This window comes from Ranitomeya variabilis, chromosome 5 (assembly GCF_051348905.1).
Source record: "Ranitomeya variabilis isolate aRanVar5 chromosome 5, aRanVar5.hap1, whole genome shotgun sequence".
Classification (NCBI taxonomy): domain Eukaryota; kingdom Metazoa; phylum Chordata; class Amphibia; order Anura; family Dendrobatidae; genus Ranitomeya; species Ranitomeya variabilis.
The window spans coordinates 41,000,593-41,014,261 of record NC_135236.1 but is presented as its reverse complement, the minus strand read 5'-3'; the positions used below and the strand labels follow the sequence as shown (position 1 = coordinate 41,014,261).

At 44.4% G+C, this 13,669-nt stretch overlaps 2 protein-coding genes across 3 annotated transcripts in view; one reads left to right on the top strand and one right to left on the bottom strand.

The window, feature by feature from the left end:
- Positions 1–13,669, top strand: part of MCM7 (minichromosome maintenance complex component 7) — a 217,614-nt gene that overhangs the window by 171,184 nt on the left and 32,761 nt on the right. The gene's annotated exons all lie outside the window — the stretch shown is intronic.
- The window catches only part of AP4M1 (adaptor related protein complex 4 subunit mu 1), a 40,070-nt gene continuing 26,985 nt past the window's right edge, over positions 585–13,669 (bottom strand). For both annotated transcript variants that reach the window (XM_077261706.1, XM_077261707.1), the window contains exons 9-16: positions 7,205–7,271; positions 7,078–7,131; positions 6,829–6,935; positions 3,408–3,499; positions 1,713–1,760; positions 1,395–1,445; positions 1,202–1,319; positions 585–1,084 (exon numbers count right to left, since the gene is read on the bottom strand). In XM_077261706.1, coding sequence (XP_077117821.1) covers positions 887–1,084; positions 1,202–1,319; positions 1,395–1,445; positions 1,713–1,760; positions 3,408–3,499; positions 6,829–6,935; positions 7,078–7,131; positions 7,205–7,271 — 735 coding nt within the window. In that variant the 3' untranslated portion in view covers positions 585–886. The remainder of the gene's footprint in view (positions 1,085–1,201; positions 1,320–1,394; positions 1,446–1,712; positions 1,761–3,407; positions 3,500–6,828; positions 6,936–7,077; positions 7,132–7,204; positions 7,272–13,669) is intronic.

Genomic DNA, 13,669 nt, shown 5'->3' with positions numbered 1-13,669 from the left:
TAACCTGTCTCCTCCATATATCTCTGAACTAATCTCCCGATATCTTCCCTCACGTAATCTCCGGTCCTCCCAAGACCTCCTTCTCTCTTCCACACTTATTCGCTCCTCACCCAACTGCTTCCAAGACTTCTCCAGAATATCCCCCATTCTCTGGAATTCTTTGCCCCAACACGTCCGACTATCAACCACATTCAGATCCTTCAGACGGAACTTGAAAACCCATCTCTTCAAGAAAGTTTACAGCCTGCACTGACCCCGCTGCCTCCTCATTACTACCGGAGCTACCGCCTCACCAACACCGGAGCTCCTGCAACCCTCAACCTATTGTCTCCTTCCCAACCATCCTCTAGAATGTAATCCCGCAAGGGCAGGGTCCTCGCTGCTCTGTATCAGTCTGTCATTGTTAGTTTGCTTACTGTAAGTGATGTCTGTAATTTGTATGTAACCCCTTCTCGTGTACAGCATCATGGAATCAATGGTGCTATATAAATAATAATAATGTAATGTATGCACACAGTGACTGCACCAGCAGAATAGGGAGTGCAGCTCCGGAGTATAATACAGGATGTAACTTGATCTTTTTTGTAGATCTTTATTCCATATAAATCTCGGATACCTCATCCAGACCAAGGCTACCGACGCTCCTCATGGTGCATGTACGTGGTAGTGAAGCAGTGCAACAACTTTGGGAGAGTAACAGTTCAAAACAAAATCCAATATTGTAGTGCATAAGATAAAATATGAGCAGTGATGTGACAGTCACTACGAGCGCCTCCTCTCACTTTCTGACCTCTGATGTCCCCCCCCCCCCCCCCAGTGTCCCCTGGGATCGCACCGTCTGTACATAATATATATAATTATATAAATAATCCTCCGCTGACCGCAGCTAGCCAAGCCGGACACTGTACGAGTCGCTCTGGGTGAGATATCGCACCCACGTGTGGATCGGTGCCGGACGTTCACTGCGTAATCGGAGAAATCTGATCTGCAGCCCGGAGCATGTGAGGGATGGCACCTCGAAGGAAAGGTTAAGAGGTGGAAGATCCAAGACGGAGGGAAGGGAGATGCATCCAGAGACGTCCACCTGTGGAAGGACGAGAGTGAGAAATCCTGGGATGGCTAGAGACCATCCTAAAAGGGCTTTTCTGATTATTGGGGAGCTATACTGTGTTCAGTTTTTTAGATCTGGTCAGCGCTTTACCTTGAAGAGTGCAGACAGTTGGCTTCCTCCACGGATCCGGGGTATATTCCAGGACAGTGACTGAGTGTTCAGCGTCAGAGCTGCACTTTGATCCGGGCTGCACAGATCCTGAGAGACGCTGGCAAACAACAGTTTAAAGAGTTACACGGGTGTCTGGTAATACCCAACATGATCAGCTATGTGATAAACCCACCTGCTGGTTCCCTTTGGCACAGGAATCTGGACACAAACATTGATGGCTTGGCTGTCCGGAGGAGGCAAATATACAGGGAGATCATTAGTTTCCCACATCAAATATATAGATTTTATGCAGCATCATCATGGAAACTGGAGAGACGAGCAGTATGGTCGACGTTACATCCACTGCAAGAGGAGTCTAGTCACCCTGCCTTCTCCATATTATCCACGCCTGGTACTGTGTACCTGCCCAAACTGCAGGTAAGAAAAGTCCCCAACATCTCTCATCACAGTAATCAAAGCCATATGGGATCTATTTTGTTTATCTGCTCACCTTTTTGGGCTTAAGTCACAGCGCAGTTTCACGTAGATCCGCAGGCGGCTGTAAAAGAAAACGAGAGGTCACTGCAGACAATAGCCATACAAAAGGAAAGCTACGGAGAGCGTGGGGTTACACTTTTATTGCAGCTTTAGTGTATTAGTAGGTGGATGACCGGCAGTAGACTACACAACACTACATGCCACAGACTGCACCCAGGATATTTACAGGTCATGTATAAGCGCAATTTCATTTTATAGCAGATTTTCCCCTATTCCAGACTTTCCAACATATGATGTACTGATGTTGAGGGCCCATACAAAGCAGGTGTTGGCTGTGTTATATACATAGTTATAAATTATCACTGCTGTCAACCGCTTAAATACATGCTGCTGTCAACCACTTACATGCTGTCATCTTAGAAAACGGCAGTTAAGTAGCGCAATCTTGGGGTGTCTGTTCGGACGGGCCCTTTCTTTCCCCCAATGCAACTTTTTCTTGGTGTTCCAATGGTTTGTTATGGTAGCCAGGAACCTGCTGAAGGTCCCCGTTGCTGCCATAAAGAGCAAAATGTGATTGGACGTCAAAGGAGACCATGATTTTCACTGTGTAATGCAGTACAGACGTAATGCAGTATAGTTTTACAAGTACCCTAGGGATTAGGAGAAGGATTACAGCAAGTATTGACAACAACATGTAAGTAGCTGACAGCAGCATGTAAGTGGTTGACAACAATGATTATATATATAGTGCGCTCTATCAACTGGAGACTCGAGGGTCAGTGGGTGTGTCCCCATGAGTTCATTAATGGTCAATGGATCCGATCTGTATTCCTCGGGCTAGGGCTGTGGTCCCTTAAGCTGGCATCCTGTAGAGTGTCTCAAATCTGTATTTCTCTGCTTGGAGCCATGGTTCCCTGGCTGCTGTTCTTTAGAGGCTCTCTGCAGAAGGCTAGAGGTCCTTTTTATGCCCAGATCTGTCCTTCAGGACATCATCCACAGGTCAGGGGAAAGGTGGGATAAGGTCAACGCTCATTGTTTGATTATTCAATTAATCTGCATAGTGTGTCAGTGTTTGCATGCCAACAAGCTACCTGGACTGATAAATTAGGTAATCAACATTTTCGCAAACATCAATTGTTCAGTTACTCTGCGTCCCTGACTCCCAAGGCTAAACATCAACATTCAGGCTCATATGAACAATGGTCTATGTCTCCTGACCTACTTAAAATATGTCTGGCCTAATTAAAAATAAATGCTGTGTCATCACATCAACCTATAGAATTAATTCACACCATGAACAAATACTAAAGATCTAAACACCAGAGTTAACTTCTTTTGCTCTGACAAAAAGTAAAATAAAAAGTGATCAAAACATTGAATGTACCCCAAATTAATAGCATTAAAATCTGCAATTCACTACACAAATAATCCAAACCCTCACTTCTTTTAAAAAAAAAGTCCCAACAAAATGGTGACATGAACCTATTTTTTTTCCGTTGTTTACAATGTTCTGAACATTTCAACTACTGACCTGGAGAATCATGTAGCTGAATTATTTTTCAATATGTAATATGGTACAGTGAATGGTGGCATTTAAAAGTACAACTCATGTCGCAAAATTCAAGCCCTCGTACAGTGATATCAATGGAAAACCGTTAAAGGAGGTAAATAAAAATGAATACTGGTCATGGAGGCATATTGTCCTTACCTGCTGCCAGGGTCTCTCTCCATGCTGGGGAACAGGTGGAAGGGTAGGCTGGTGCACAGACTGTCAGATATCTGGTACTGCATCACTGTCAGCTGAACAGAAAACACCATGGGGCTGTGAATACTTAGGGGGATGTTCAACATTAGGAAAAACAAAAAGAATATGACTCCTGTCCACAGAAAGAGTGGTACCAGAGGTTGGCTAGATTCATAGCCACATTCGTGATGGAGCCGAGCTACGTTCATGCTAGAGCCGAGCCATGTAGGCCCTAGCTACATTCTGTGCTGCGAGATACAAATATGTTTCATACTTTTGAGTGGTTTACCTCAGCTGTCATTTTTTAAATGAAGAAATAAACAGAAACTGGTTTTAATCTCATTCCTGCTGGATCTATCGTATTTTTTCTGTGGATCGTATGCTCAACTTTTCCGTGCAGGAACAGATGAGGAACAGCCGACATACAGGTGAGCTGACTATTGCATGTGTTTTTGGACTAGCTACATTCACACCACAGCTGAGCTACATTCACAGCAGAGCCAAGCTACATGCACACTGGTGCCGAGCTACATTCACACCGAGGACAAGCTACATTCACATTGGAGTCGAGCTACATTTACACCGAGAACAAGCTACATTCACATTGGAGTCGAGCTATGTTCGCCCGAGCTACATTTACACTGGAGCTGAGCTACATTCACACTGGAGTCGAGCTATGTTCGCCCGAGCTACATTCACACTGGAGTCGAGCTATGTTCGCCCGAGCTACATTCACACTGGAGTCGAGCTATGTTTGCCCGAGCTACATTCACACTGGAGTCGAGCTATGTTCGCCCGAGCTACATTCACACTGGAGTCGAGCTATGTTCGCCCGAGCTACATTCACACTGGAGTCGAGCTATGTTTGCCCAAGCTACATTCACACTGGAGTCGAGCTATGTTCGCCCGAGCTACATTCACACTGGAGTCGAGCTATGTTCGCCCGAGCTACATTCACACTGGAGTCAAGCTACGTTCGCCCGAGCTACGTTCACACTGATGCTGAGCTACATTCACACTGGAGTCGAGCTATGTTCCCCTGAGCTACATTCACACTGGAGCCGAGCCACGGTGACACTGGAGCCGAGCCACGGTGACACTGGAGCCGAGCCACGGTGACACTGGAGCCGAGCTACGGTCACACTGGAGCCGAGCTACGGTCACACTGGAGCCGAGCTACGGTCACACTGGAGCCGAGCCACGGTCACACTGGAGCCGAGCTACAATGCCAGCCACAACTCATTGACCGATGCAGTTTGTTGAAGAAAGCAAACAAAGTAACCTTTCCAAACTTTGTGTATAAATCTGTTATGAGTGGGGATAACTATTATTTTTTATTATTATTACCCTTGAAAGTCTGTGACCCAAACTATAAAATTATGAAGGTGAATTACATACAAAAAATGACAAGTCATCATATGGTTACATGGACAAAAAAAACTGTCTTTCCGTGATGAAAAACAGTTTCTGGAAGCCAAGAGGTAATTGGACTGATTTACAATTGTTAATTAAGGTTTAAGCACAGTTTCTTAAGGATATTTTTCACCCCCTCCACCCTAAAAAAAAAAATGTTGATACCATTTATATTTTTTTCAGCTTCAGATGATTCAGTACTCAGGTTTAAAGTGTTTTTTTTTAGCAGAAACACTTCAATAATATGCTACTTCTATTTCCATGTGGGAAAAACAGAGTTATGGTTGTGATTTTCCATCAAAATCAACCTGAAGCTTAGTCAAAGGGTATACAGAGCAGTTTTTCATGTGGAATTTGGGGCAGAATCCTTTCAAATTTATGTAAAAAAATTTAATAAAATGTGTGAATGTACCTAATGCCATGTTTTACAAAGTTGCTGCAAAATTGTTGCCTGTTTTTAACAGTTTTAGGGCTCTTTCACTGGTCCGTGTTTCCGCTACGTATGTTGACAGTTTTCACACGTACCGGAGACATTGACACACGTAGACCATTCAAGTGAATTCTCACGGTGATCTGCTGTGAACTCACTGAGCTGGAACTGCGGTGACCTCATCACTGGCTTTTTCCCACGGTGCTGAGATCAACGCAGTTCAGCCCGGCTGAGAATGCAGCCTCACTGACCGGAGGTAACCTCGATGATATCACCGCTATTCATTGATGCTCATTCACCAGTGGTTCTCAGCGTGGACGGTTGCATCCTGGCACCGTCCAGGTTGAAAACTATTCATCCCCCAGACATGGATTACAGCGTGGGACAGAACGATGGAGAGGTGAGGGATATTGTTGTTTTTTATTTTAGTTTTATTACAGAAGACAAGGGCTTTGGTGGAATGGGCGTTAGGGGAGTATAACTGTGTTTGTTATTTTTAAATAAAAATGGAAAATGTGTTTAGTCTTATTTCTAACAAAGGACTTTATTCTGGCTGTGTCTTTATTCACCATATAACTATAGGATTAGTAATGGATAGGTGTCTCTTAAACGCCTCCCCATTACTAAGCCATAGGCTTGATGTCACCTTTGTATTGTCAGGTGATATCAACCCCACAAATATGAACCCCACTTGCCACTGCTACAGGGCAAGTGGGAAGACCCGGGCAAAGCGCTAGAATTGGCACATCTATTAGATGTGCCTTTTCTGGGCAGCTGCGGGCTGCTATTTTTAGGCTGGGGGGGGCAATATTCATGGCCCCTTACCAGCCCCCACCTGTCAGCTTTAGCAAGGCTGGTTGCCAAAAGTGAGGGGGGGGGGAACCCACGCTGTTTTTTTTAAATTATTTAAATAATTTTAAAAAACAGCGTGAGGACCCCTCTATTTTTGATAACCAGCCTTGCTGACAGCTGAGGGTTGCAGCCCCCAGCTGTGAGTTTTGCCTGGCTGGTTATAGAAAATAAAGGGGAACCCATGCCGGGGTTTTCATTTATTTATAGCACAGGCGGCGGCTGATGAATACTCCCATCAGCCGCTCCTGCTGTCACTGTTAGCGGCAGCAAGTGTAGGCTGATGGGAGTAATAGTCGGCACCCGGTGCCGAAGAACAGCGCTTACTGTACCGCTGCTTCCCTGGCGCACGCTGTGTGGTACTGATGCGGCACACGTGTGCTGCAAGTATTACACACATGGACAGAGTCATCTCTGCTACCGTTTTTTTCCAGTACCGGAAATATCAGGACATGTGAAACCGGCCTTAAAAAATTGTGGCAAAAACTCAGAGCGATCACATAGTGCAAGCATGGTCTTTAAAAAAAAAATTTCACTGATGAGAGCAGACACTGAAGAAGGGAAAGGCGAGTACAGCTTATTTTAGTATCATTACATGGTGCAAGTTCATATGTTGAAAAAAAAATTAAAGATGGTAAATCCCTTTTACACTATTACTGATAAGTCAGAACAATGGCGCTCTGCATTTCTTACCTCGCCCTGAGGAGGGAGCACTTTTAAGATCCGACTGATCTCAAACTCATCCAGTTTTACCGACTCATGGAACTGACAGCTGTCCACCCGCACTGCAGAGCCGTAACCTGTAGGGGGCAATCAAATAAGCACTTAAAGGGGTTTTCCACTAGTCTGTAACAGGTGATAACTTGCTGTTCTGACCGATGGGAGTCAATGGGAGCGAGAAGGTAATTGAGGTGAGTGTTGGGGAGAAGACCCATTACTGACCTCTCAGCTCTGAGCTCCCAACACAGAACTCTTCACTAAGTCCAATTCTCAGCTCTGAAAAGAAAAGACGACACCGAGGTAAAGTCCATCCCACTCGAGTTTCTCTGGATGGCCTTCGCTTACTAACCTGGACAGTTTTGGTAGAAGCTTTTTAGTCGCAATTCCCCCTGAACATCGGCTTTTAACAAAGACCCCTGAGAAATAAAGAGACAGTTATGGCGAGAAGGTCAGGTTATATGCCGCTAATAGGCGACTAGGCTCAGAGCGACTCTCATAGGTGGGTCGTCATGGCTCCATATGGTGTATAATCTTCAGCCGTCAACCTCTAAATGACATTTCTTATATGTCTATTTTACATCTACATCATTTTTCAAACGTCATTTTATTTTGTTAGGATCTTAGAAGGGTCAAAGGTTTAGCAGCAATTTTTTAAGGTACATTCCCACGGTCGGTAAACACTGCGGGTTGGACGCTGCATACATCCGTAGCGTCCAACACGCAGCGTTTAGATGTTACAGCATAGTGGATTTAAAAAAAACCATGCACACACTATGCGTCCAGGGACACCTGTGGATTTCATCAGCTGTCATGTGCCCCTATCAGCCATGGGTGGAATCACGATCCACCCACGCCTGTTAAATGCTGTTGTCAATCAAGAAAAAAACAAACGCCAGTTTGTTTGGTCGCCACAACATTGCATTGAAATGCAATAACGGGCGATCAAAACATTGTATCCACACTAAAATGGTATCAATAAAAACGTTAGCTTGCAGCGCAAAAAGTAAGCCCTCACCAAACTCGGGTTCACGAAAAATGGAGACACAGCGGGTCTCGGAAAATGGCAACTGTTTTTTTTTTCTTTAGAAACTTTGTATTTTTTTCAGCACTTAAATAAAAAAGAACCTAGACATGTTTGTTGTCTATGAACTCGTAATGACCTGGAGAATCATAATGGCAGGTCACCTTTAGCATTTAGTGAGCATGATAAAAAAAAAAAAAACAATTGTGGATTTGCACTTTTTTTGCAATTTCACCACACTAAATTTTTTTTACGTTTTTCGGCCGGCGTCACACTCAGCGTATGAAAATACGGTCCGTTTTTTACGGCCGTAATACGCAGTATTTGTCCCAAAACACTGTTCCGTATTCAATGCGAGGATGCGATTTTTATGCACAAATTTATCCGTGTGTCATCCGTATGGCAAAGACACGGTGGTTGGAACCAAAGATCTCAAATTTGGACTCATCAGCCCACAGCACAGATTTCCACTGGTCTAATGTCCATTCCTTGTGTTCTTTAGCCCAACCAAGTCTCTTCTGCTTGTTGCCTGTCCTTAGCAGTGGTTTCCTAGCAGCTATTTTACCATGAAGGCCTGCTGCACAAAGTCTCCTCTTAACAGCTGTTGTAGAGATGTGTCTGCTGCTAGAACTCTGTGTGGCATTGACCTGGTCTCTAATCTAAGCTGCTGTTAACCTGCAATTTCTGAGGCTGGTGACTCGGATAAACTTATCCTCAGAAGCAGAGGTGACTCTTGGTCTTCCTTTCCTGGGGCGGTCCTCATGTGAGCCAGTTTATTTGTAGTGCTTGATGGTTTTTGCCACTGCACTTGGGGACACTTTCAAAGTTTTCCCAATTTTTTGGACTGACTGACCTTCATTTCTGAAAGTAATGATGGCCACTCGTTTTTCTTTACTTAGCTGCTTTTTTCTTGCCATAATACAAATTCTAACAGTCTATTCAGTAGGACTATCAGCTGTGTATCCACCACAACATCTGCACAACACAACTGATGGTCCCAACACCATTTATAAGGCAAGAAATCCCACTTATTAAGCCTGAAAGGGCACACCTGTGAAGTGAAAACCATTCCTGGTGACTACCAAGAGTGTGCAAAGCAGTCATCAAAGCAAAAGGTGGCTACTTTGAAGAACCTAGAATATAAGGCTGCGTGTCCACGTTCAGGATGGCTCGGTGCTAAGCCCCGCCCCCTTCTGGGACGCGATGATGCCGGATGTGTTAACTGTACACATCCGGGATCATCGCCCCCCTCCCATAGGGCCCTGTGTTATGCCTTGCGGGGACGCTGCGTCCCCGCAAGGTGTACGGACCTGCTGCGATCTGAAAAGACGCGCAGCATGTCCGGAGTCGCAGGCCCGCCGCGTGCGGGTTTCCACGCATAGTGGACACGGGATTTCAAAAAATCCCCTCCACTATGCTGGAACATCTGGACGCTGCGTGTTTGACGCTGCAGCTCTGCGCAGCGTCAAACAAGCAGCGTTTACTGACCGTGGACACACACCCTAAGACATAACTTCAGTTGTTTCACATTTTTTTGTTAAGTATGTAATTCCACATGTGTTAATTCATAGTTTTGATGCCTTCAGTGTGAATGTACAATTTTCATAGTCATGAAAATACAGAAAAATCTTGAAATGAGAAGGTGTGTCCAAACTTTTGGTCTGTACTGTGTGTATATATATATAAGTCAGTGAGATAGATATATATATATATATATATATACATATATATATTTATGTTTAATACAGCGCTAGATAGCAGAAAGGCCGGTAATTCAATTCCCGGTTTTTGGTATCTCCTTCACAAACCCGACAGGATATGAGACATGGATTACATACAGTAAACCATCTCATATCCCTTCTTTTTTTGCATATTCCTCTTTACTAATATTACAAGTGTCTCTGTGTAAAATTTGGGGTCTCTAGCTATTAAATTAAAGGGTTAAATCCTGGAAAAAATTGGAGTGGGCTCCCGCGCAATTTTCTCCGCCAGAGTGGGAAAGCCAGTGACTGTGGGCAGATATTAATAGCCTAGAGAGGGACCATGGTTATAGGACCCCCCCCGGCTAAAAACATCTGCCCCCAGCCACCCCAGAAAAGGCACATCTGTAAGATGAACTCATATGAACTCGAGGCTGGGATCTTTTCAGAATATTTTCCCACGCTCGAGTTCATATGAGTTCATCCAGCAGAGGGCGCAGCACCGCGACTCGAGGTAACTACAGTACATTCCCCTGCATTCCATTCATTCACCAAGTTTTACAGACAGTAGCACAGCTGCATTAGCAGAGCTCCTGGGTGTAAAATGATTTAACCCCTTCAGATGGATTTACAGCGTGGGACAAGACTGAACGACGGAAGGTATGGAATATTGTTGTTTTTTTTTTTTTTTATTTATTTCAGGTGACAAGGGTCTTCAGGTGGATTAAGAGTATAATAAAATATTACAACAACATGTGTCTTTATTTCATTAAAATACTTTTTAATAATGTGTGTGTGTTTTATTAACCATTTCATACTATTGGATTAATAATGGATAGGTGTCATAATTGGCGCCTCTCCATTATTAACCTGGCTTAATGTCACCTTACATTAGCAAGGTGACATTAACCCTTCATTACCCCATATCCCACCGCTACACGGGAGTGGGAAGAGAGGGGCTAAGTGCCAGAATAGGCGCATCTTCCAGATGTGCCTTTTCTGGGGTGGCTGGGGGCAGATGTTTTTAGCCGGGGGGGGGGGGGCCAATATCCATGGTCCCTCTCTAGGCTATTAATATCTGCCCTCAGTCACTGGCTTTCCCACTCTGGCGGAGAAAATTGCGCGGGAGCCCACGCCAATTGTTTCCAGGATTTAACCCTTTAATTTAATAGCTAGAGACCCCAAATTTTACACAGAGACACTTGTTACATTAGTAAAGAGGAATATGCAAAAAAAGAAGGGATACGAGATGGTTTACTGTATGTAAACCATGTCTCATATCCTGTCGGGTTTGGGAAGGAGATAGCAAAAGCCGGCAATTGAATTACCGGCTTTTTTGCTATCTAGCGCTGAATTAAATATAAATATATATATATATATATATACACATGTGTCTCACTGATTTTTTGCGCAATACGCTGACAAACGCAGCATGCTGCGATTTTCTACGGCCGTACAAGACCATATAATACGGATCCGTAAAATACGGCAGATAGGAGCTGGGCCATAGAGAATCATGGTACCATATGCAATCCGTATTTTCTGCGCCTCTCATACGTCCGTAAAACATGCCAGTGTGACGCCGGCCTTCAGTACACGATATGTTAAAACCAGTCATGTCTTTCAAAAGTACATGGCCATATTGACTGAAAAATAAAAAAGTTATGGCTCTGGGAAGGAGGGGAGCGAAGAAAACCCCAAGGTGATGGAGGGTGATGCAAAGTGGAATGAAAAAAAAATAATTGAAATTTTACCTCTAAAATATTGCTTTATCCTCACTTTTGCAAAAGGTAACACCAAAAAATGGACCCCACATTTTGTTACCCACTTTCATTCAAACACGGCGATATCCCACATGTAGTCTGAAAGTTCTGTTTGGACAAAGCGGCAGAGCTCGGAGCGAAAGGGGCAATATTTGGATTTTGGAACACAAATTGGCTGGACTAGATTACGGGCGACGTCACACTTGCAGGGCCCCTAAGGCACCCAAACTGCACAAACACCCCACAAGTGACCCCATTTTGGAAACTACACCCCTCAAGAATTTTATACAGGGGTATAATGAGCATTTTGAACCCAAAAATACTACACAGAATTTGATGACTGCAGCATTGGTGTCTCTGGCCTCTGCCTCCATTTCCCGGCCAACTATTTTTCTCCAGCAAAATGGCACCGGTGGCGACGCATGCACAGTAGAATCTATCGCTTTCCAATAAATGCTATTGCATCACAGTAGCCCACTGGCCGCCCGGGAGCATGAGAATATCATTAAGGCCACGGTCACACATTCAGTATTTGGTCAGTATTTTACCTCAGTATTTGTAAGCCAAAACCAGGAGTGGAACAATCAGAGGAAATGTATAGTAGAAACAGATCACCACTTCTGTATTTTTCACCCACTCCTGGTTTTGGCTTACAAATACTGATGTAAAATACTGAATGTGGCCTAACTGAAAACTACAAATAAAGATTAAACAACAACCACAATTACTGGCTTTTGAACACTGTGATAGGGTCTATCACCGTGATCAAGTCAGGAACCAATTGGAAAATTCCCTGCTGTTGCTGTCTGTCGGCCGTCAGATCTCGGCGGGCACACTGTGCATTTTTTTTTCAGGAAGAGGAGGCGGAGGGATGGAACAGGAGGGCCCGGGGGATGGTGGAAGTGCCGAGGGGAGAGCCTTGGAGATATAATTTCTCTCTCCCCTGACATGTATATCATGTCAGAAGAGAGAAATGATATTAATAGTGACCATACTTTTTTTTTTTTATGCAAACTCCATTATTTATTGAATAACGACGATCTCGTGATCGGGAACCAGAAAACCCGGCCCCGATAGTGTTCTCCAGTGTCTCCGCTACAATATATATATATATATATATATATATATATATATATATATATATATATATATATATATTGCTGTTTTGCATAGACTTGAACCCCCTCAGTCAGACGATTACAGTGTCTGGCTATGGATACAAGTTCAAGAGTGGAAGCCCCCTCAGCCACCTCCTCTACATGGATGACATCAAGCTGTATGCGAAAAACCAACGAGACATCAACTCACTGATCCACCTGACAAGGATCTACAGTGAAGACATCGGGATGTCCTTAGGACTGGAGAAGTGCGGCCGGTTGGTAATAGAGAGGCAAGTTAGTCAAGACTGATGGAGTGGAATTACCAGCAGGGCACATAGCAGATGTACAGACATGCTACAAGTACCTCGGCATCCCACAGGGATACGGTAACCATGATGAGGAGGCAAGGAAAGCAGCAACGTCCAAATACTATCAAAGGACAAGACAGGTCCTGAAGGGCGACCTCAACGGGAAGAATAAAATCCGCGCCATCAATACATATGCCCTGCCAGTTGTCACATTCCCTGCTGGGATAGTGTGCTGGCCCAAAGATAAGATGGAAGTTGCAGATGTGAAAACACGAAAGCTCCTCACAATGCATGGAGGTCTCCACCCTAAGTCTTAACACACAAAGATTGTATACCAACAGAAAGGAGGGTGGTCGAGGCTTGATAAGCATCCAAGCCACTATCATGGATGAAACAAGGAGTATCCAGGAAAATGGCACCTAAAGATGAGATGCTGAGAGAAAGCCTAAGGCAGCAACAACAGATCCTGAAGGAAGAACAGGAACTTGAAGAGCCATGGCAAGAGAAGCCGCTGCATGGGATGTACCATCGACAGATAATGGAGGTGGCTGACATGGAGAAATCCTACCAATGGCTGGAGAAAGCTGGACTCCAAGACAGCACAGAGGCCCTAATCGTAGCGGCACAAGAGCAAGCACTAAGTACCAGATCCATAGAAGCAGAAATCAACCACACAAGACAAGACCCAAGGTGTAGACTATGCATCGAAACCTCAGAAACTGTCCAACACATAGTGGCAGGATGCAAAATGTAAGCAGGAACAGCGTATACCGAATGTCACAACCAAGTAGCGGGAATTGTATATGTGAACATCTGCACAGCATATGGGATAAGTCCCCCTAAGTCCAGGTGGGAGACCCCAGAAAACGTGGTGGAGAATGAAAGGGCTAAAATCCTGTGGGACTTCAAGATCCAGACTGAT